General features: G+C 41.1%; 1 protein-coding gene across 2 annotated transcripts in view; it reads right to left on the bottom strand.

Annotated features, from left to right (window-relative positions):
• LOC149311693 (perilipin-3-like) overlaps nt 1-19,564 on the bottom strand; it is a 30,729-nt gene extending 11,165 nt beyond the window's left edge. Inside the window, exons 1-3 of one of the 2 annotated variants that reach the window (XM_089526691.1) lie at nt 19,445-19,564; nt 6,608-6,691; nt 424-509 (exon numbers count right to left, since the gene is read on the bottom strand). In XM_089526691.1, the coding sequence (XP_089382817.1) occupies nt 424-509; nt 6,608-6,656 (135 nt within the window). In that variant the 5' untranslated portion in view covers nt 6,657-6,691; nt 19,445-19,564. Of the gene's footprint in view, nt 1-423; nt 510-6,607; nt 6,692-8,286; nt 8,354-19,444 lie in introns of those variants that run through there. The other variant, XM_089526690.1, reaches the window with a different exon arrangement.
• Between the last annotated feature and the right edge of the window lie 1,522 nt (nt 19,565-21,086).

Raw genomic sequence — 21,086 nt, 5'->3', positions numbered from 1 at the left:
ACCAAACAAAACACTCAACCAATAAAAGGCAAAATAACCTTGACCTTCCCCTTGTCTCTTGAGTCATGAGAGAAGATGGATCCAAGACATGGAAAATCATTCTCAGGTTTAAAATCTAGAATTCGGTTATTGAGAAAAAATCAATATCCAATGGTTATACAACACTTCCCTTTCCCTCGAGATACTCTTTTCAGGATTTTTATATTCTGCACTCTCTTTGCCCACTAACCAGTTCTTTTTCTCCCACAGTTTTAAAATCGCTTTACAAATTAGGATAGTGATACCACTAATGAGACAAAATTTGGACAGTAAGGTTTCTCTAGTGGAAAAAAATAAGGTTTCCTAAGCTAAGCCAATAGATAGAAACACCAATAAACTTTCCCTGCTAGAAGAACACATAACCAAATTTCAGTACAAAACTACCTCCTCTTCCAGGCTTTCTTCAGAGGTCTCTGAAGACATGATATGTGATTCTGGCTTCTTAGTAGACATGATGGGCTCGCTGGTCACTGAATGAGAAAAGACAGGACATTAATGTCTTAATGAATGGATAGAAAGTGAGTCACAAATTAACTCCAATGGCTAGATAATGCCTATAGGAGCAAAAACCTAAGACAGAATCTATAACCACAAGGGTGGCCACAGTAAAAACTGGAGATGGTTTGTCTGCCTTTAATAAGTTGTGTAGAAGAGGGAATTTCAACAGACACTTCCTGTTACCTGGTTGTGTCACAAGCAACCACTGCAGAAATTCCTTTTTCATTAAAGACTGAGATGTTGTCTCCAATTTTTAGTCAGGCAACCATAGCAAAAATGAATTTAAAACATCCCAAAGCATCTCATTAAAAATAGTTCTAAAACTGGATAATTAAAATCTCCCAGAGCTTAAGTATGGTGCCTAGTGATGACAATGATTTTACAAGTACACAAATGCTTGTTTGACTTAATGGGTGGAGAGGGATTGCCTGTTGCAGGACAGATGCACTCAAGCCCATGGTGCACAGATGTGTGATCCAGCATCTTGCACTGAATTCTATCTCTACTACCATAAAAGTCTTGGCTGAGGGCTTTTTCAAATTGCATCCAATCTAAATGTTGTGGTCAACCTACCTAAACTAAGCTAGTGATGCGGACCTGTGTCCAGACTTTCCTTCTTGAAAACTAAAAAGAATTTGGACACCACCCAAACACTCAAAGAAACCTCCCTCTCTCTGCTTCTTTTCTTTTATATTTTAACCAATGTTAAAATGTTTAACCAGGGGGGGGACACTAAATCCATTTCTCAAATGAAACCAGCAGAGGGAAGCAAATGCCTTCTGACTCTGTTGGCTGCTTTCACTTTGGGGCATTAAATCCTCCAAGTTACTCTTTGCAGGATAATTCATTGGAGGGTTAGGTCATTCAGTCCCATATTACAACATGAAAACATCAAAGCAAGTTGTGAAAAAAACGTACATGACAGTGGAAATCTGGGGTCATTTTTGGGTTTAGAATGCTAAATTTCTATAAAGCTAGCATGAATGACCCTCAGTTTTTCAGGCCTGTGTAATTTTTGCAAGTTTGTCATACTCATAAGTCATTATAAGGTGAATATCAGGCAAGGCTTTAACATATGACAGCAGCAGCAGCAGTATTGGCAGTCTGGCTACTGATTCATATCTTGCAACAGTCTCAGTTTGGTGGGGGTATCCAATTAATTTTCTGCTGTTCCATCTTTTCAGCTGCTTTTAGAATGCCCCAGTTCTTTCCCTCTTCCTCCCATTTTCCTTATTTCCATTGGTGTAAACTGAGTTCCAAGTCCAAAATTAGCTTGCGCTCAGTGGAATGGGGAGAGGTGAGGAGAGGGCAAAATCTTGCCTTTCCCAATAGGTTCAGACTGGGGTTTCAATGGGGGGGGGGGGGTAGGGGGTGCAGACCGCACCAGGTGACACTCTAAGGGGGGACACACCACTGATCCCCAAACATTTGCTTTTGGACAGAAACGGGCAATAGCATGCGCCCACCTCACTTTAAACTGACAAACAAATAGTGGGCTCAATCTTAATGGGATGACAAAAGAGAGGCCCTAGAATTTTTTTTTTAAAAAAATTAAATTAAATTAAATTTATATATGGGGGTTATAATTTATGAGTATCATTAGTACAAAAACATTACTAAGGACTCTATATGGTGTTGTCAGGGAGGAGGTCAATGGGGGGGGGGGCAACTTCATGAGTTACCGCCTCCGGGTGATGCCAACCCTAGTGACGTCACTGGGTTCAGGCCAGAGAATACTGCTGCACTCTCTCTTAGCCTGCTTGTCCTTTCTCATCAATAACTTCTGCCGTCTTGACTACACTCTGTGTCCCAGTTTTCCATCTGTGAAATGTTGGTAAGCCATTTCACATACTTTACCAACACCCTGTGCAGACTGGCCTTAAAGGCCAACTTGGGGGCGGAGTCGGGGTGTAGCATCTATATAACGCATGCCCCAGCTCTGCCCCCAGCACAGCATGATGCTGCGCACTGCTCCACACCGTGCGTGGTATCACAGAGCTCCTCTGGCACTGTGTCCGCATGATGCAGCACCAAAGGGGCACTGTATAGCTGCGGTGCCACAGCTATCACAGCCTTTCCACTTTTTGCTGGTCCTTTTTGCTACCTGGAAAGGCCAGATCAGGGCTGTGATGTGCCATCTGGCCGAAAAAGGAGTGGATGGAGGCCACCCTTTTAGGGCTGTGTGTACAGCCCCCATCTCCTGGACCTAATGTCATTTGAGAACATAGTTTGGAGAGAAATAATTCTTGGCATCAAATACATAAATAAACAATGGGAAAGAATATTCTGGAAAAATAATCTATGTAGTCAGTTTTCTAGTGAGATCTTCTAGCAATGTGGCTGACGAAAATAGAAATCTTTCTGGGGGGAAAATCATGAGAAATTTCAGCTCAGCTGTGAAACCAGCACCATCCCTCATTATTTATTCAGATTCAAAAAGCAGAAGAACGTTATTACCTTTTTGTCAGGTAGCACCTAGTTTGGAACGGAAGGAGAGTGTCTGAATTATTCCATTCGGTTTATTTCTTCACTGTGAGAACTCATTAAGTTAACATTTTGGGCATTCTTCATTAGTGGAGGGCTACAGTGCCTCTCCGGAAGATGCTTCTGGTGTCATGCTTTCAAAAAGTCACCCCCAGAATGTGTGAGGATGAGTGTAAGTCTTTAAGACAATTCAGAAAGAATTGGCTAAAACACTTGTGGGGAAAACCATCAGATTCTGGAGTTTCCATTGTTTCTTCAATCTGTTAAGTGCTGATGTAGCAAGTAATGCCAATAATCAACCAATCAGGTTTCAGATGTAAATTGGCTTCATTATGATTGCTTGCCCACCTGGATTCAACAGGAGTTTAATTTTTAAGCCATCAATCCATTGCTCACTTGCTTGGATGTTGAGTCCATCAAATATAGTGGAGCTTGCATTACACATGTACAATCGGCCCTTCTTATACACAGATTTTTTATACACAGATTCAAACATACAGTTTGAAAATATTCCAAAAAAGTATAAATTTCAAATATCAAACCTTGATTTTCCATTTTTTATAAGGGACACCATTTTGCCTTGTCATTATATTTAATGGGACTTGAGCATACACGGATTTTGTTATACATGGGGGATCTTGGAACCAAACCTCCCAGCATATAACAAGGGTCCACTGTATAGAATTAGATGTCTGTAGAATCTGTCTTTCAGAAAAGAAAATGAGTGTCATTCCTAAAATGTTTAGTTTCTCCCTCCCTTGAAATGTTTCTCCTTTTGAGGCAAGTGTAGTAGGCTGCATAGTTTTAAAATCCATAACTCTTGATAGCTAACATACTATACTTGTCCCTCCACATTCACTGGGGTTAGGAGTACAGGACCCCTGTGAATGAGGAAAAACTGCAAATAAGAAAAACATTATGTTTTTACCTGAGAGAACACCTCTCTAGGAATCTCTAGCTCTTCCAGTGCAACTCTGTGGCCAACATTTGCCGGACCCCAACCACAGAATTGTGCTGAGGAGCCACAAATGCCTAGTCGAGTGTTCTCTCTAAGACTCTCTAGTTTCTTCAGTGCAAGTTTTGGTTAAAGCTGACCACAGAGTTGCACTGGAGGATCTAGATATTATTAGAGAGAACATATTAATCAAATCCGTGAATAATGAAAACTGCAAAAGTCAAAGCCACAAATGTGGAGGGATGAGTGTACATAGCATTTTCCATGTCAGGTCTCTAAATAATGTAAGATAGCTGATCCATAATGACTAAGAGGCTTAATTGCATTACAAAAGTAAGACAAGAGGCAGTGGGATAGAAGCAGCTTTCTGTTTACCTCTCTGCATGATATCATAGTACTTCTGTTCTCCCTCCAGAGGGAGATGGTCATAAAAGCAGATTTGCCAAATGGATTTTTCCAGCACAACAAAAGGCACACTTTTATGACTGTCCTCCTCAGGAATAGAACAGAGGTACTTCAAGGGCATGCAGAAAGATAAACTGAAAGTCACTTCTGTCTTGCTGCCTCTTGTCCCATTTTTTAATACGATAAGGTTCTACTGTGCAGGATTCTGTCCATCCTCTTTTCTCCCTACTGCTGAGTTCCTGAAGTGGAAACTACTCTGGGACTTTGAGCTCAGTTTGCAGCAATTGATGTAAGCTGAGAACTAAGGGGGAAAGTAGAAGAAAGAGAGAGAAACTGGGACATTTTAAAAGCAGCCAAAAAAGTGAAATAACAGAGGATTAATATTGTCTCTGATAAAATGGTACAGTTCGAGGGTATGCCATGGGGGAAAGACCATTGATATATGGAGAACCCAGAAAGCTTTATTTGGAGCAGGCCCTAGGACCTGCAGTTCCCCACTCTGCATTATAGCAGACTACTGTGTGAGGGATAAAAGCTAAAACAGTGAAGCGTATGATAGTAATAAACAACAGCAATATGCAGGCTGGATCCCTAGCTTCAAATGCATAGAAGCCAATGGTGAGTAAAATGCAGATGGTTTGTTTTCCTCTTGTGTCACAGTTATGACATTCAGAGCAAATCTTCAAAGTGCACCTTGAACAGGCCCTAATTCGAGTGAAGTCTTGCTTATGCTTACATTTGAAGTAAAAACTCCTAAAATATTACTAAGAAAATTAGATTTGCCTTCTTGTTAGTCTTTAAATGCAGCTCTTATTCTAAAAGAAGTGTGGACTTTGGGTACATTTCTATTAAAGATATGTTGTTTTTCCAGTATGCCATACTGGTAATGGTTCAATTTGCCTGATGTGCCTTAGATGATGTTCCTTAGATGCTAGATATGATTATTTCAAAATTCCTTTTACCATCAGGACTTTCATAAAGGTCATGAGCCTCCTGCCTAATTGCATTGCTTCAGAATGAAAAGGAGGGTGAGTCATCAGTTACCGACAGTAAGTGAGAAAGTAGCTTAATATTCACCTCACACCTTCTGCTACACTTGCAACAACCACAAAAATGCTAAACAATAGCACATATATGCACTTGCCCATTGCAAGGTATCTATGCATCATTGCATCCAAGATTCAGACATTACATCTCAACCTTTGTCCACCAACATATTTCTGCAACATATTGCCATTTATAAAATGGTACCAGAGGGGCAAGGGACCTTGTTTGCATTTCAAAAACTAGCTAAACATGGAGAATTAACTACTTAATGAATTTAATGTTTCTTCTGTAGCTTCTGCCAGGGGTCCAGAAGGTACATTTCTCTGGAGAAACTGGGTCTGTACTTACTCTGTACATTAATTATGTAATTTATTCAGCAAATGTGTGAGGTCAGGAATATTGTGAAGCAGAGATGGGGAACTATGACTCTTCAGATATTTGGCCTAGAATTCCAGTCTAGCCCACATAGACATATCTTAGCCTATGAGTGGCAGCTATGCATCTCCACATGCATACTTTCCAAAATTTGACAGATAAAAACTGGGACATGTGTGGCCAAGTGACTTCACAGTGTGGCCAAGATGGCAAAAGTTATTAATATGGAAGAATGCACAATCCATAAGAAGCTGCAACAGTTTGCTTTTTCTCAAACCTACTGGAAAGGCATGATTCTGTTTCTCCTCTCTTTCCCCCTGCCCCTGCTGAGATAACTGAGTGCAAACTTTTGCATTTTGCAACAATTTGAGAAAGCTGAAGGCAAAAGGAAGAAATGGGAGGAGGAGAGAAAAACTAGGACATTTTAAAAGTGGTTGCAAAAGTGAGACAGCAGAGGATTAACTACCACTGTCCCTGCCAAATGAACTAGTATATTAAAAACTGCTCTCAATTAAATACAATTCAAAAGCAGAGAGGCTTATTATCATCAGGTTGGCCACAATGACTACATACACAACAATAGTGTGGAATAATTGAGATCTGCATCTGTGAAGAGATCACCTGCACTGGTGGTATGGATCTTCAAGCTATTCAAGGGTAAATAAGAAGTTAATGTTTTTTTCAGTTGAGTGCCAACAGAGACAGCTTACAAGGTCATTTTCTAGTCATTGTGGCATCCATGCAAGTTCTGGCAGTGGAGTTATCTGGGAGAGGGCCACAGCAGATGTTCTGTATGGTACTTACCGGATGGGGGACTACCAGAGAGTACAGAAGCCCCAGGTGAAATCATCATAGCAATTGCCCGACGCAGTTTATGTATCTTCAGTGCTAGATTAAAATACAGTATCCAGGTTGGGTCAAATTGATTATGCAGATATGGAAAGTTTTAAGTTGAGAACTTTGCAAAACTTTTGTACATATCTGTAATAAGTTACAACAAATGACAGAACAAAATAACTTCACAGGTAGTTGAATGAATGGGAATGAACAGACATTACTGGCTTAACAAGCAATAGTTTCTGATTAGTTTTCCAATATTTCCCTTAAAGAGCAGCAGTTTTTCAGTTTTCTACACCATTTTCTCTTAAATAGTCCATGGTGCTTGAAGATTGAGTGAATCACAAACATGTTGACATAGGTGGGTGGGTGTGAGGGGAAAGAAAAAAAGTGATGCAACCAGAGTATATCTGTGGGGTGAGGGCAAAATGAGGGCATGGCCCCCCAAATAAGAATTCTTCCCGCCTCATCCGAATTTTCCTTCACTCCCTAAATTTCTAGCATCACAGTTCATGCAAACCTTAAGCTGAGCAGATAGAAAGACAGTTTAGACATCCAAAGAAAAGGGGCAGGCCAGGTTATTAAGGTAATGTGAACACAGCAAATATAAGTGTTCTGGGTATTAACAATTTTCAACATCTTGCTCTCTGGAGTGCTAGAAATTTGGGCACCGCAAGAAGGTTTTGTGTGTGTGTGGGAGGGAGGGGGGTTGTGTGTGTTAGAATTCTTATTTGTGGGGCTATGTCTTCAATTTTGTCTCACTGTTGCTAATACCCTTGGATGCAACAGATCAATGACAAAGGTTGGTGCAGACTGTAAGAAACAGCATTGTGGAACACCCTTCTTTAGCCTGGCACTTTTCAGATGTATTTAGGAATAGACCCCAGCAATCCTGCTCAGAAATTGGATTATGGGATTTGTATGTATCTGACATATGCCAGGTTGGGGAAAAACTGCTCAAAGATCACTCCTCAAGGAACCAACAGTGAAATGTGCTACTTGCAGGGAAAAGTGAATATACCATTGTCTCCCTTCGTCCTATGATTTCAGACAGTAACAGTAATGATCAACATAGCAGCAACTCAATACCCCCACCCAATGTGAGCATAAAGGCATTCAGCTTCAAGCTCACTAAGAGTTAGCAAAATATGTTAAGCCATTTCCAGTACAATTCCAACTTCTGCGCATAGCCGCAGCTCCCCCAACACTGCAAAAGAGTCAGAGTCCAGGGTTTTTCTTTATCATTCTTTGGACAGAAGTGATGAGGAGAGATTGAATCACAAACATTTGATTTCAATAGTTTTCCTTCCCTGGGTAGTGACTTGCTGGAAGAGGATGTGGTGAAAATTGTGGATGTGAGAGGCTAGATGTTGCTTTAAAAGTGGTGGAATTTGGAAAAAGCTAGCCTTTATCAGCTTTTCAGACCCCAGTGTGGTCACTCAACAGAACATGTTGTTTTTCTTGCTGGATCAGTGAAAAAGAGTGATTTCATGGTAAATATTTTGCAATACTTAATCAAGTATGAAAAGTAATTGTCTTAATTAAAGTTTTCTGTGAGGAACACATTAACATGGCAATTATAATAAGACTTGCAAGATATGTAGGAAGATGTTTACCCAGAATCAGAAATACAAATACTGTCTCACTTTTTTTCCAGAACTTCTGTAGCTTCTGGGAGATGTCTCTTTCCTTTCCCCTTCCCAGAAGTGGCATTTCTCTTATATAGTACTGTCCTTCATAGCATTCTGAATCCTTCCTTCCACTTGTCTTCCACCCCCACACAAGAACACATCAACAATCCCTCAGACTGCTGCCTTAGAATACTGAGGCCATAGCAAGATGGCATCTGGTTAGTTGCATTCAAAACGCTCCTGGAGGGGTTGGCTTTGTTTCTTTCATCCTATTGTTGGGACACAGAATGGTCAGTTCAGTATCCCCTGACATGCTTTCCAGTAATTAAAATTTCACAGATGGCTGGAAAACTTCATGGCAACAATGACAATGATGGCCCCAAATGCCCTGCTTTTACTTCTAGCCTAGTGGACCATGCAACCTGTGATGGAGGTCCTGTTCTAAACTGGGGGCACCCATGGTGAAGGAAGGCTCACATTGTCCTAAATATCTATATGATATGGGATTATCTTGGATTAATTGCAGCAGTAACAACAATCTCTAATGATTTTCACTTGGATTTAGAACGTTTGAATGCACTGCCTTGGAGTGTTGTGGAGCCTCCTTCTTTGGAGGTTTGTAAACAAAGGTTTGATGGCCATCTTTTCGGAGTGCTTTGATGGTGTCTTCCTGCATTGCAGGGGGATGGATTGGACGGCCCTTTTCAATTCTATACTTCTATTTTGACTTCTTAATGTAAACTACCTTCAGAATACTGTGTATCTACCAGCTCCCTTTGCTTTACTTTCTCTCTTTTTTCATGCTTCTTCACTTGCAGTACCACAAACTCTATTGCTTTCTGCTGCCTGGTTGTTGTTGTTGTGTGCCTTCAAGTTATTTCTGACTTATGGTGACCCTAGGGTGAGCTTCATCAGGTTTTCTTGGCAAGATTTGTTCAGAAGAGGTTTGCCATTGCCTGCCTGCTTACCTGCCCACAATGTATGAGATACTTCTGTTTAAAGTCCTTTAGAAGACAAATAATAGCAGCATGAAATGAATTGGGTGGGAGAGGGAGGAAGAGAAGGTTGAAGTTACAGCTGCAAGGGAGGGAGGAATGGCATTGGGGCCAGGTGAAGCAAGCTGGCAGAAGAATAGAAGGAAAGTGAGAGGTGGTTCAGTGGTTAGGATGCTGACTCTGATGATTACAAGATGAGCAGGTCAGCAATTCAAGTCCCAAGTACCACGTGATGGAGTGAGTTCCCATCACCAGTCTCAGCTTTTGCCAATCTAGCAGTTCAAAAGCATGAAAAAATGCAAGTAGATAAATAGGCACCACTTTGGTGAGAAGGTAACAGCATTCTGTGCAGTCATGCTGGCCACATGACCATAGCCCTTAAAGACCAGGATGACGGCGACCTCCCAGAGGACATTTTCTGCAGCTGCTCCCAATTTATGGAATGGTCTGCCGGACGAGATCCGCCAAATTACCAATCTAGAGAGCTTTAAAAGAGCCATTAAAACAGATCTCTTCCGGCAGGCCTTCCCAGAATAAAATACTCAGCCATGAATAAGACTTCCCATTTATTGAACTTTGCCCATGATGATGATTATTTGGATTAATTGGGTTTTAATATGTAGTTTTTAATCTTATACTGTTTAATCTTGTTTTAAGGGGGGCACTATGTATATATGGATGTATTTTAACTTGTTGTACGGTGCTTTGATTGCCTGGCAAAAAGCAGTATAGAAATTAAAAAATATATTTTATTTATTTTATTATAGAGTCGTTTTTGACAATGCTGGCTCTTTGACTTAGTAACAGAGATTACTACCGCCCCCTACATGACTTTACAATCTTGTCAAAGGGGAAACTTTTATCTTTACCTTTAGGAGGTATAGCAGATGGGTGCGCAGTGTAAGGAAAGGGAGGAGTAAGAGATGCAAATAGTGGAATTCAAAAAGCATGGGAGGGAAGAATGGCTAAAGTAAAGTGAGGCAAGGGGAGAAGGAGGGAAGATCGCTGAGAGGTGGAGTGTCAGGATGCAAGGAGCAAGACAGGTAAGCATAAGGCAACAAAAGGTACAAGACAGAGTAGTGGTGGCACAAAGTGAGGCATGACGGGAAGGAAGAGTGCAAGATGCAAGTGGTGGAATGCAAGAAGGAAGAGGGGAGAGGTTAGGAAGGGAGAGAGGTACAGATTAAGGGAAGAGACATTGTGAAGGCACAAGCTGAGGGAAGAAATAGTGAGATGTGGGAGGGCAGACTGAGCAAGAGAACTACCTACAAGAGGCAAAGTACAAGTGAAGGAAGTGGGTTTTTGTAGATTTGTCCATGATTTTTTCCACATTTTGCCTGTGAACCAGATGACAGTAGTTCTCATGTATTTACATGAATCTGTATCATTTTGCCACCTGTAAAATACACACAGTAGCAATGTATGCACAATGAAATGTTGTTGTTGCAGCTGCTGCTACTGCTGCCAACCCAGGAATGCACATGTTCCTGTCTTGCTATTAAACTCCATAGCAACCTTGCCAGGTAGGTTTGCTGAGACATAGTGATGGCCAAAGGTTACCCAGTAGATTCCATGGCCCAGCTGGGATTTGAATGCGGGTCTTTCTATTCCTTGTCCAATGCTTTAAATGTTACACTGGTTCTCTCAGAACAGTGACTACAAAAATGCTACCAAATCTTAAATACAGTGGCAGAAAATGCAATTATTAGCTTGATAAATCTGCATAATGACAATGCAAATAAATTATATCCATAATTATAATAAAAGGCATAATAAGCTACCCAAGGTTGCCAGGAGGGTCTGGAATATGAGAACCCTAGGATTTGGAGAAAATAGTAATGTTTCCAAGGTCTGAGTTCAACATATTCTGTAGCCTTGAAAGTTATCAGTGTCCATATCAGAACGATTTCCAGCACTCTGATGCTTCATGGTTCAGTCTGCAGCCCACACTGAGCTCTGAGTCATCCATTAGATTACTGAGGGGGAAGAAAAAGAGGCAAGAATAACCTTGCAGCAGCTTCAAGATGGAAGTGTAGAAAGAATCTAGTTCTCTAGGGGAGCAAAAATAATAAAAGCAATCAAGTATAATTGCAAATGGCAAGCATGAAATATTTCCTCCTTTTTAAAAACCTGTAATGTTTGTGCAATTGTGTGCTGAAAAATAGTTTTAAATGACAAGCAGTTTTTCTAAACATACAGGCAGAATTCAATTTTCCGTCAGGGTTGTGATTGGGCTGTAATTTGGAGTGAATTTGAGGTTTTTCCCAGCCATCCAACTTGCCTGTGTTTCTGGTTATTGGTTTTTATTAATATTTATTTTTCACAGGTGCAAAGCTTTATTGACGCATTTAGGGATGTATAAATCCTCCTTCCACATGGTTCTGCCGAGCCTCTAACAGAGCCGGTGTATAGCATAAGAGGCTCAGGGCCATAATGTTGCCTTTTGATTTGGGCATGTCCCTTAAAATAAAGAAATTTGCACAAATATGGTGTTTAACATTCTGCAGCTTGTTATAGCATTGTTCTAGGCCTGTGAGCTAAGCCAACACTGAGTACAAAAACAGTTATCAGTAGTTCTGTGGCATTCAATGAATAGGATTTAACATTTCACTGGGTGACCTTGGGCAAGTCATATGCTTTCAGCTTCAGGGGAAGGCAGTGACAAACCTCCTCTGAACAAATCTTGCCAAGAAAACCCCATGATAGTTTTGCCTTAGGGTGGCCATAAGTTGGAAATGACTTGAAAGCACACAACAACAACAACAACAACAACAATTTCAATGATTATCAATTCAGTACAAATCTCCAGTTCTTTTAAAATTATATTTTATATACACCATCCACCAAAATCCCTAAAATTCCACCTTAATGTGTTTTTTTTTAAAAAAAACATCTCTTTTATAATTTGTTTCTTTCCTTTGGATCATAAATCTTTGGTTTAATTAAACATCAAATAACAAGACCCATCATTCATAAATCCAGTAAAGACTGTCCTCATTTCTTTATACTTCCTATTTAAATTCAAACCTATTTGTTGTTTGTTTGTTTTTGGCAAATTTTTGCAATTGTTGAAACTGGGCATTAATCCTCAAGTTACATGAAATCTGGGGAGAGAACAACCTTTCATAGAAAACATTTCTGCTGTCCCTCCCCAGCTGCTTGCCCATACAGTCGCCCTCTCCACACTCAGTGTCAACCTTCCATTCTACATAAATCCTGATTTCCCTGGCAATCTCTCCCCGCATCTCTATGATTTCTTTCAAAATGCCAAGATCTTGCCAGTACACATGTGATATTGCTTTGCCCTGTACTTTGATTCTGATGCCCTTAGCGATCTTCTCTAGCTTCCAAAACTCCTCCAAAACTTAATGCTCTTCCCTATCACAGTGGCAACTGGACAGGATAGCCATGTGCAGTTTATGTTGATTAAGCCAAACAGAGTGCCAACTTCTATCTGTGGATAAACCTTCAGGCTCCTCCAACTTCAGGCTGACTCCTATGCCTTGCTTTTCTGTAGTGGATCCCACAGTTGCCTCCAGTTCTCCCTCTTCATCCTCATTTTCCTATTCTTCAGGTAGTCCCAAACTCAATCTGTTTTTCATACCAAAGTCCTCAATATCATTTCTCAGCAGTTTAAATTCTTACAGAAATTCTTGTCACATCTCCACAATTTCATCTTGTAAAGGTTCCATCTTCAACACTCTTCCCTTAAGCCTGATCTAAGTGTAAAAAGTGTAGCAAAACACTTTTTTCTCCTGAATGCCTCTTCTGGCAAAATGTAGGAATGACACAGTCTGGTGTTTAGCCTTTACCATCTATTTCAATGAGAGCCCTGCCAGTTTCTCAAAACAAAATGGTCATCTTCCTTAGTCCTTTGTTACTTGCAAGATGATACAAAAACACTCACTCTTCCAACATGATCAAATTAATTTGGTCATTTCACATTACTAATGTTCTTTTGTTCTTTCTTCACACAGTATTAAACTTTCTGTTGTTGTTGTTTTGTGCCATCAATTTGTTTCTGACTTATGGCATATTAAACTTTCTAGGCACAGTCAGCAATCTTGAAACTTCTGAATAATAAAAAAAAAGGCAAGAAACTTGCCTAGCCATTGATGTCTCTGATTTGAAGATTTCTTTTTATCCAATAAATGCAATTATTGAAAAAGAAAGTGTATGCTGGCTTAATGTCCATAAGGCAAGCATGCAGTGGGGTGAGCAAGTGGAATTTGACCTTCAACACCCTCCTCCCTTTGCACCATAATTGACTATTGTAGTCTTCACAGGCTTGACAGGGTTCACAATTTTTGTGGGTGATCTCCTCTGTTCTCCCCTCATAAGGGGAGAGAAATCACCAATTGGGGTTGTCCCCAGACCTGTAATCACCTGCAGCTCTCACATTCATAGAGCTCAGGAAAGTGATCTCAGATGACCATTTCCAGAACCAGAAGTCCCATTTGTTCTAAACTTTTGCACTCTTTCAGATAAGTTTGTTATCATCACATTTTGTGCATTTTCAAAGCTTTCCGCTTGCACTTAACCAAATCAAAGCTATGGGAAATCACTTCTTTTTGTTAAGCTACTAATGATCCTGACATTTTCCAAAAGCTTCTTAGGAGGATTCTAGAGCTCCACTTTCTTTAAAAGCTGTTATATAAATTATTCCCATTTTCACATCTAAGCAGGGTGTCTTCATTTGGCAGAGAAGAAGAGATTACCCTTATTTTCTCTGTATGATCAGACTCCGCAAAGCAAAACCAAAAAAAGGAGTGGGGCAGAATCCATCTGGATAATGCTTGTTGTTGTTGTTGTTGTTGTTGTTGTTGGTTGTAGCTTTACCTAAATAAAAAAGTTCTCAAAATCTAGGTACATGAACCTATAATACAGTCTTCTCCCATCTGATGCTTGCTGCAATGGCAGTTATAGTTCTACACATTTGGAGGCCACTATGTTGAAGGACAGCTTCTTTATTCATACATTACAAAACTGATGGGAAAAGCCTGATAAACATGATTGTAGAGCTGTCAGAACTATCCCTTGTGGTTATACAGCAACACTAAGAGTGCTGTTAATTGTAATAGTAATGCAGTGATTTCAGCTACTGTTAGATTATGAGAAAATATACAGGTTTTCATCTTGAAGAAGCTGTATTTCACTCTGTTTTATTAATCCATTTACCAATGCAGAGCAAACCCAAGGATGCATGCATGAATTCCTCCACTGACTCCATATTGGGTTATCCAAAGATGGCAATTGTTCTTTATTAGGTCCTGGTTCTGTAGAAACTTGTCTCCATCATAAACACCTGCATACTTTAAGTATGGCCTGCAGTTATGCTTTCCAATGGCATCCTGATGTGTAGGAGTCATAGAATTGTAGAGTTGGAAGAGACCTCAAGGGCTACCCAATCCAGCCCCATTCTGCCATGCTGGAACACACAATCAAAGCACCCACAACAGATGGATATCAGAAGATAAGTTCAAAGACCTAGCCATATTAGTCTGGAAAATCAGTATGCCAAGGGATCTTGTAGCACCTTTGAGACTAACTGAAAGAGAGACGTTGGTAGCATAAGCTTTCACAGACTTTAGTGTTACTTCCTCAGATGTGTGTTGTGGAGTGGAAAGTCCATGGACAGATCTATATAAGCAGTCTGTATGTGAGAATGTCCATAGGAATTGAAAAGTCTGTAGGTGTGGAGATGAGATGACAAGTTCAGTTTTAACAATGGCCATTGGTGGACAAGGCAGGAAGAAGGATGTTGTCTAAAGCCAATGTGAGTGTATAACCATATGAATGAATATTGGGTTATAGTGTGGGAACTCAAAAAAAGATGTGATGGCCAAGAGAGTTCCCATGAGGTTGCGGGGGGCTAGCTGCTGTAGGAAGTCATTGTTTCAGTACAACCTACTGTTGATGGACTGCAGTTTGTGTATATACAGCAGACTTTGAAAGAGCATCTGAGTCCACTTCTGCATTCATTGGGAGTATTAAAACTAACATAAATGAACTATAATGCATCTGAGGAAGTAGGCAGAAGTCTACAAAAGCTCATGCTGCCAACTTCTTTCTTTCAGTTAGTCTTAAAGGTGCTACAAGATCTCTCTTCATACTGATAAATGAACTATGGTCTTGGAAATTTTTTGTCTTCCAAAATGAGTCTCATTGGGATGAGAAACTGAACCATGATAGAAAATCAGCTGACTGAACCTTCATCTCTCTTTAGGGGTTTCAGAATTGACAAGTAAAACTGCAGACTCATCTTGTACAATAGTTCAGTTTTGGTGTTAAAAGTGTATGGCAGCTAATGAGTGGTCTTGAAAGATGGTAACTGTAACCTGACATGGTATGCTACAACTTTCAATAAATATTGTGCTCAAAGACTTTCTTGTCCTTGTGGATTCCCTGAGTAATGTTGTAACTGGAATATGCTGTCTTGGTTGATCGATGGCAGAATTGCTTCTACTCCAGAACTTTCCCAGAACAATATTTGTGCAAATTTTCATGGGAAAAAATCCAAACTTCACCATCTGGAAAATGGAAATGTGTGATGAGAGGAAGCTAGCGGCATACAAGATTGGCCTGTGTGCACATGGTGGTCATATAACTGATTAATGGAAAAAACCTGATCCTAGCTGGGTGGCATTGCTATATTATTATTATAATATTTATTTTTATCCCACCTTTTATTCAGTTTAGAATTCAAGGAGGCTTACGACAGATATAAAATACATAGTTTAATCATCTTTTGACTTTTGTATTTTGTGAATTTTAAAGATCAAATAATTAAAACCAGTTAAAAACACAACCCGTTTAATAAAAAGAGCACAATAAAAGTAACAGAAAGTTCAGCACGTTGTTTAGATGGGATGGGCCATGTGTACTCAGTCCTCAAAGGCTGCTCTAAACAGAAAGGTCTTTACCTGTCTGCAGAATGAGAGTAGGTAGGATACCAGTTCAACCTCTCTGGGAAGGAAGTTCCAGAGCCTAGGAACAGCCACCCTGTCCTGTATTCCCACTAGATCTACCTGAGACAGTGATAGGGTAGAGAGAAGGGAGCAAGTTTGTTTTATGCTGCTCCAGAGAACAGGACCCAGAACAATAGATGCAAGCTACAGGAAAAGAGATTCCACCTAAACATTAGGAGGAACTTCCTGAAAATAAGGGCTGTTTGACAGTGGAACACACTCCCTCGGAGAGTTGTGAAGTCTCCTTTTTTGGATGTCTTTAAACAGAAGCTGGATGGTCATCTGTTGGGTATGCTTTGACTGAGAGTTCCTGCATGGCAGGGGGTTGGACTGGATGGCCCTTGTGATCTCTTTCAGCTCTATGATTCTATGTTTCTAAGGGTGTATTGAAAGTTGTACTGTTGAAAGTAGTAGGACCTCTGTAGTGACATATTAAGAGGGAAAGGGGTTCTGATCTTTTTCTTGAAAGGATTAATTTTCCTAGCTCTAATCTATCTGGAGCTGAACTACAATTCTATTCATCATGTAGTGTGTGCAGTTTTAAGTACAGTAGCTACTGAGTAATTCATGTTTTGATTTTACTGCTGGTCAAGTGACCACTAGAGGGGGACAATGTTACATATTCAATGAGTAAAGGTACTGTCCTTGCAGCAAGCCCACTAACAGTGGTGAACAATAAACCAATTGTTAGAATTGTGGCAACTCTGTTTTGAAACAAAGACTACTTGATAGCTAGTTAATGAATTGTGATGGATCCACTGCTAATTGGTATTTAATGTGAAAGGATTGGTTGTGATTCTGGAAAAATCTTTACAGCTTAATATGAGCTGTGTTTCAGAAGAAGAAAACTACTTTAGCACAAGGGCAGGGAATTTGTGGCCCTCCAACTGGTGTTGGATTACAGTTCCCATGAGGTCTGACCTTTGGCTATGCTGCCTAGAGGCTAATGAGATTTGTTGTCCAACAACATCAAATCAACTCTTCTTGCTTTAAGAACCAACTAGTGGTCAAACTCCATCTTCAAACTCTTTAAATTTCAGAGTATTGGTAGTACCCTCAAGCCTGTTTATATGTAGAGAGAAAAAAAGGAAAGGAGTGAGATTAGCATGTTGTTTTGTGTCTCCAAGTCATTTTTGACTTATGGTGACTGCAGGCAAGATAGGCTTTTCTTGCAAGTTTCTTCAGAGGGTGGGTGCCATACTCTACGGCTGAGAGAGTGTGGCTTGCACAGAGTCACCCAGTGGGTTTTTACGCTTTTATGCAGATTTGAACCCTCGTCTCCAGAGTAGTAGTTCAATACTCAAACCACTACACAACAGTGGCCCACTACCTGTATTTACTTTCCCACATCTACTCCTGCTCTTTTCATATATAAATTCACATGTCTTCTGAAAGATCTATGCCCATGATGGCATGTGCCGGAGAGAGGAGGAGGAAGAAGTACGTGCCTGTTCTTCTTCTTCTCCCCTCACCCCCAGGACTTCAGCTATCTCTGGAGAGGTAACGCCCGGGGCTGGAAGACCTTTTACTTTGGGCACTTGGCCCCTAAAAGGTTCGCCATCACTGATCTATGCTCTTGAAGGAGTTGACCATGCCAGAGGGGCTGCAGTCCCTATGTGGATCACAGGCTGTAGAGCAGGGGTAGGCAACCTGCGGCCCGTGGGCCGGATGCGGCCCGGCGAGGCCTTGGGACCGGCCCCAGCCCGGTCCTGCCGCCGATTGCCGCCGGGGCCTTTGGCCTCTTGCGCAAGGGGCATGGTGGGGCAATTGTCTATAGAAGCCTCAGAAACATGCATTTATCTTAACATTTTTTTAAAAATCAGCAAATTTTTTCACGTGTCCTCCATTTTTATAAAAAAGTGTCCTCCATTTGAAAATTTTGTCCTACATTTGTCCCGGTTTGTTTATTTATTTATTTATTTTTAAATTATTTAATTATTTATTTTTTGGCTTCGGCCCCCCAGTTGTCTGAGGGACAGCAACCCGGCCCTCAGCTCAAAAAGGTTGCCTACCCCTGCTGTAGAGTGAGTTCACATTCTTTTTCTTTAAAAGATGCGTTGTGTATAAATTCATGTAGAAAATGTGAGTGTTTGAAAACAAGTTTACATTATTCTTCTTTAAAAGATATGTGGTATAAATTCATGTGGAAAGCATGAATGGGCAATTGTAACTATTGCAGTCACGGTGATATGTTTCTTAATTGTACATCCATGCTAGAGTTTCTGTCATATTGAAGGTGATCTTAACAGGGGTGTCACTAAGGCATGTGGCCAGAATAGGCATCTCTGAAAAAGAATGCTGTTGATATATCAGTTTTTGCTGGTGATGCAGGAGAAGTACTTAGCTCAGATATGGACCTGTTGTGCCAGTCATCCTGGGACTGAGAAATCTCTCACATGTGTCAACCCAGTGGGGGCAAGGGGCCACAGGGTTGGCACATGTGAGAGGCTTCGTGGTCCCAGGGTGACCGGGTGCAAAGGGAGCAGCAACTGAGAGGCCTCTTGCCTGCACTGGCCTTTGCTGAAAGGGTGGCATGGGTGAGAAGCTTCTCACTTGCTGTTCAGCAAGCTGCTCAATTGCTGCTCCCAAGGTGACCAGGTGCAAAGAAAGAAACTTCTCCCTGGTGAGGAAGGATTCTCAATCTTTCTTCATTGTGGTGGAGAGGGGCCCGGCTGGTGTGTGAGTAGGGCGTTTACAGAGGCGACATGCTCTCAACTGGAGATGGACCTGGATGAGGAAAGGGAGAGACTTTAACAACAGGACCCGGTTCTGAGGCAAAGGACTCTTTCCAGTAATTGACCCTGGATATGCCTCCCACTCCTTCCCCAGAGACATATTTTCCCTAAACAGCTTGCAATATTCCCTACCACACACATACCCAAATGTTGCTTTTTCTGGTCCATCTTCTCTCAGACTGTTTTGTTAGGAAGGATCAAATTAGGGGAATTTAATTAGCTCAAATTTACGAAAGGTGTGTCCTAACAACGCACGCAGCGGATCGTGTCCCTATGTGTATACCAAAGGTCATCTAGTCCAACCCCAAGAAACAGAGACTCCAATGCCAAAGAGTTGCAATAAAAATATAAACATTTATTAAAGCCACACAACAAAAGGGATCACACACGTACACACACATTCAATGCTAAAGCAAGGGAGGGGGAGAGTTTGGGAGTAAAGGAGAAAGGATAGAGGCACTGTTGAAATAATTACCTTAGGAGTCTTCTCCAAGCAACGGATGTGAGGGATGGTGGATGATGAACACAGCCGCGGGGAACAGGGAGAGCAAGTGGCGACTGCGGTGGCTAGAAGCTGAGTTCCAGCGGGCAAAGCTAACTTAGAGGCCTGAAAGAAACAGTGAGCATTAGCTTAGCTCAAGTGATTTCAGCGGAGCCCAAGGCTCAGAGAACTCAAGCCTGGAGCAGCAGCTCTGACAAACAAGGTTTTGAGGTTTGGAACTTCAGCTCAACAAGCCCAATGAGGCAGAAATCTCGGTCCTATTTATACTGCGAAACATATCCTCAGGCTATGGCTACCTGATGAACAAAGGTCTTCATGGCTATCTTTTGTCTAAGTTTAAAGTTAAACAATGGATACATAAAGGTCTGACACCTTTCAGGGGAAGGCAAATATCTGAATGGCAGAGTTGTTAATACAATCACTGGCTCAATAGGAGAGAGGCCGCTTCTTTGTCCTCTTCTCATTGGAGCTGCCTGCGAAACTGGTAGGGCAACTCCCAGAACTGGTTTCTTAAGGTTTTAAATTTACCTTTTTCTATGACCAGGTCCAGCCAGGCTTGCTGGCTACGTGGTCAGCTTGCTTTTAGGGTAATGGCGGCTTGAGATGGGGTTAGTCAGGGGTCATGATTTTTTATCGCTTGGCACCCAAAATTGATATAAAACCAAACTCGGTAACAGTTTGATGAAAGAAAGCAGGAGCAGCAATCCCGCTTCAATCTGCCAGCCAAGTTCCAGCCAAGCTTGCAAAGATTTGGTGTTTGGTGTTGGCTCTTTGCTGAGTGACTTGTGTGTCACAGGCAACAAGTGTGACATAGATCTAGGGTGGTTCAGGGAATGCTTTTGGTGGCAGTGGTTGATGCTGGTTTGGACAGGAATGCTTCCTTCTTGGGTACTTCCAGTCTGGACCTGGTGTGCATGGATCATCCTGATGGGCAGCAACCTAGCAGCTACCCACTCTTCTGCTAATCCTGTTTGTGTTGTGGTCTTGTAGCTTTGACAGTGATGTGACAGGCAAAAGTTCGGTAAGGTTCTGGAGTGGTGCTTCAGCAATGGAGAAAGCAGTTTCTTTAGAATTTCTGGTTACCTCTACTTCAGGGTAAAGGAACCAACAGGAGACTTTCAAGTGAGAGGTGAGGAAGTCACCTATGCAGTATCTTGAAAAATCTCCTTCCAGATCATCGTTCTATTTTTGTTTTTGTTTCAAGATAGCATCCTAAATGTTCTGAACATGTTTACTGGAAGAACCTTTCTCAAGCAGCATGAAAACTAAATTGATTCACAGAAGTGTAACCCAGTTTGACATGAGTTCCTTCAGTTTACCCAATCACTTGTTTTCTTTTTAATAAACGAGTGCTCAAAATACATCTATATCTCGATATTGGAAAAGACACTTTCTTGGCAGAAAAGAGCTACTCCTTAAAAGCTGATGTGACAGACAGAAATACGTTCTCTCTTTCTCTCTCTCTCTCTCTCTCTTTTAAATTTTTTTAAAGTGCTTCTATCAATATTTTCCCAAACTGTGGGCCATGTAATATGGCAAGCCATGAGAAGACCATGAGAAAAAAACCAAAATGTTTTTGTGGGCCCAGCACACTGACTCAAAAAGAGGGGATTGC

Source organism: Sceloporus occidentalis, unplaced genomic scaffold, assembly GCF_023333645.1.
Source record: "Sceloporus occidentalis isolate IW3139 unplaced genomic scaffold, rSceOcc1.0.p SCAF_5, whole genome shotgun sequence".
Lineage (NCBI taxonomy): Eukaryota > Metazoa > Chordata > Lepidosauria > Squamata > Phrynosomatidae > Sceloporus > Sceloporus occidentalis.
The sequence above is the reverse complement of the archived record's forward strand: the minus strand, read 5'-3'. Positions and strand labels throughout refer to the sequence as shown.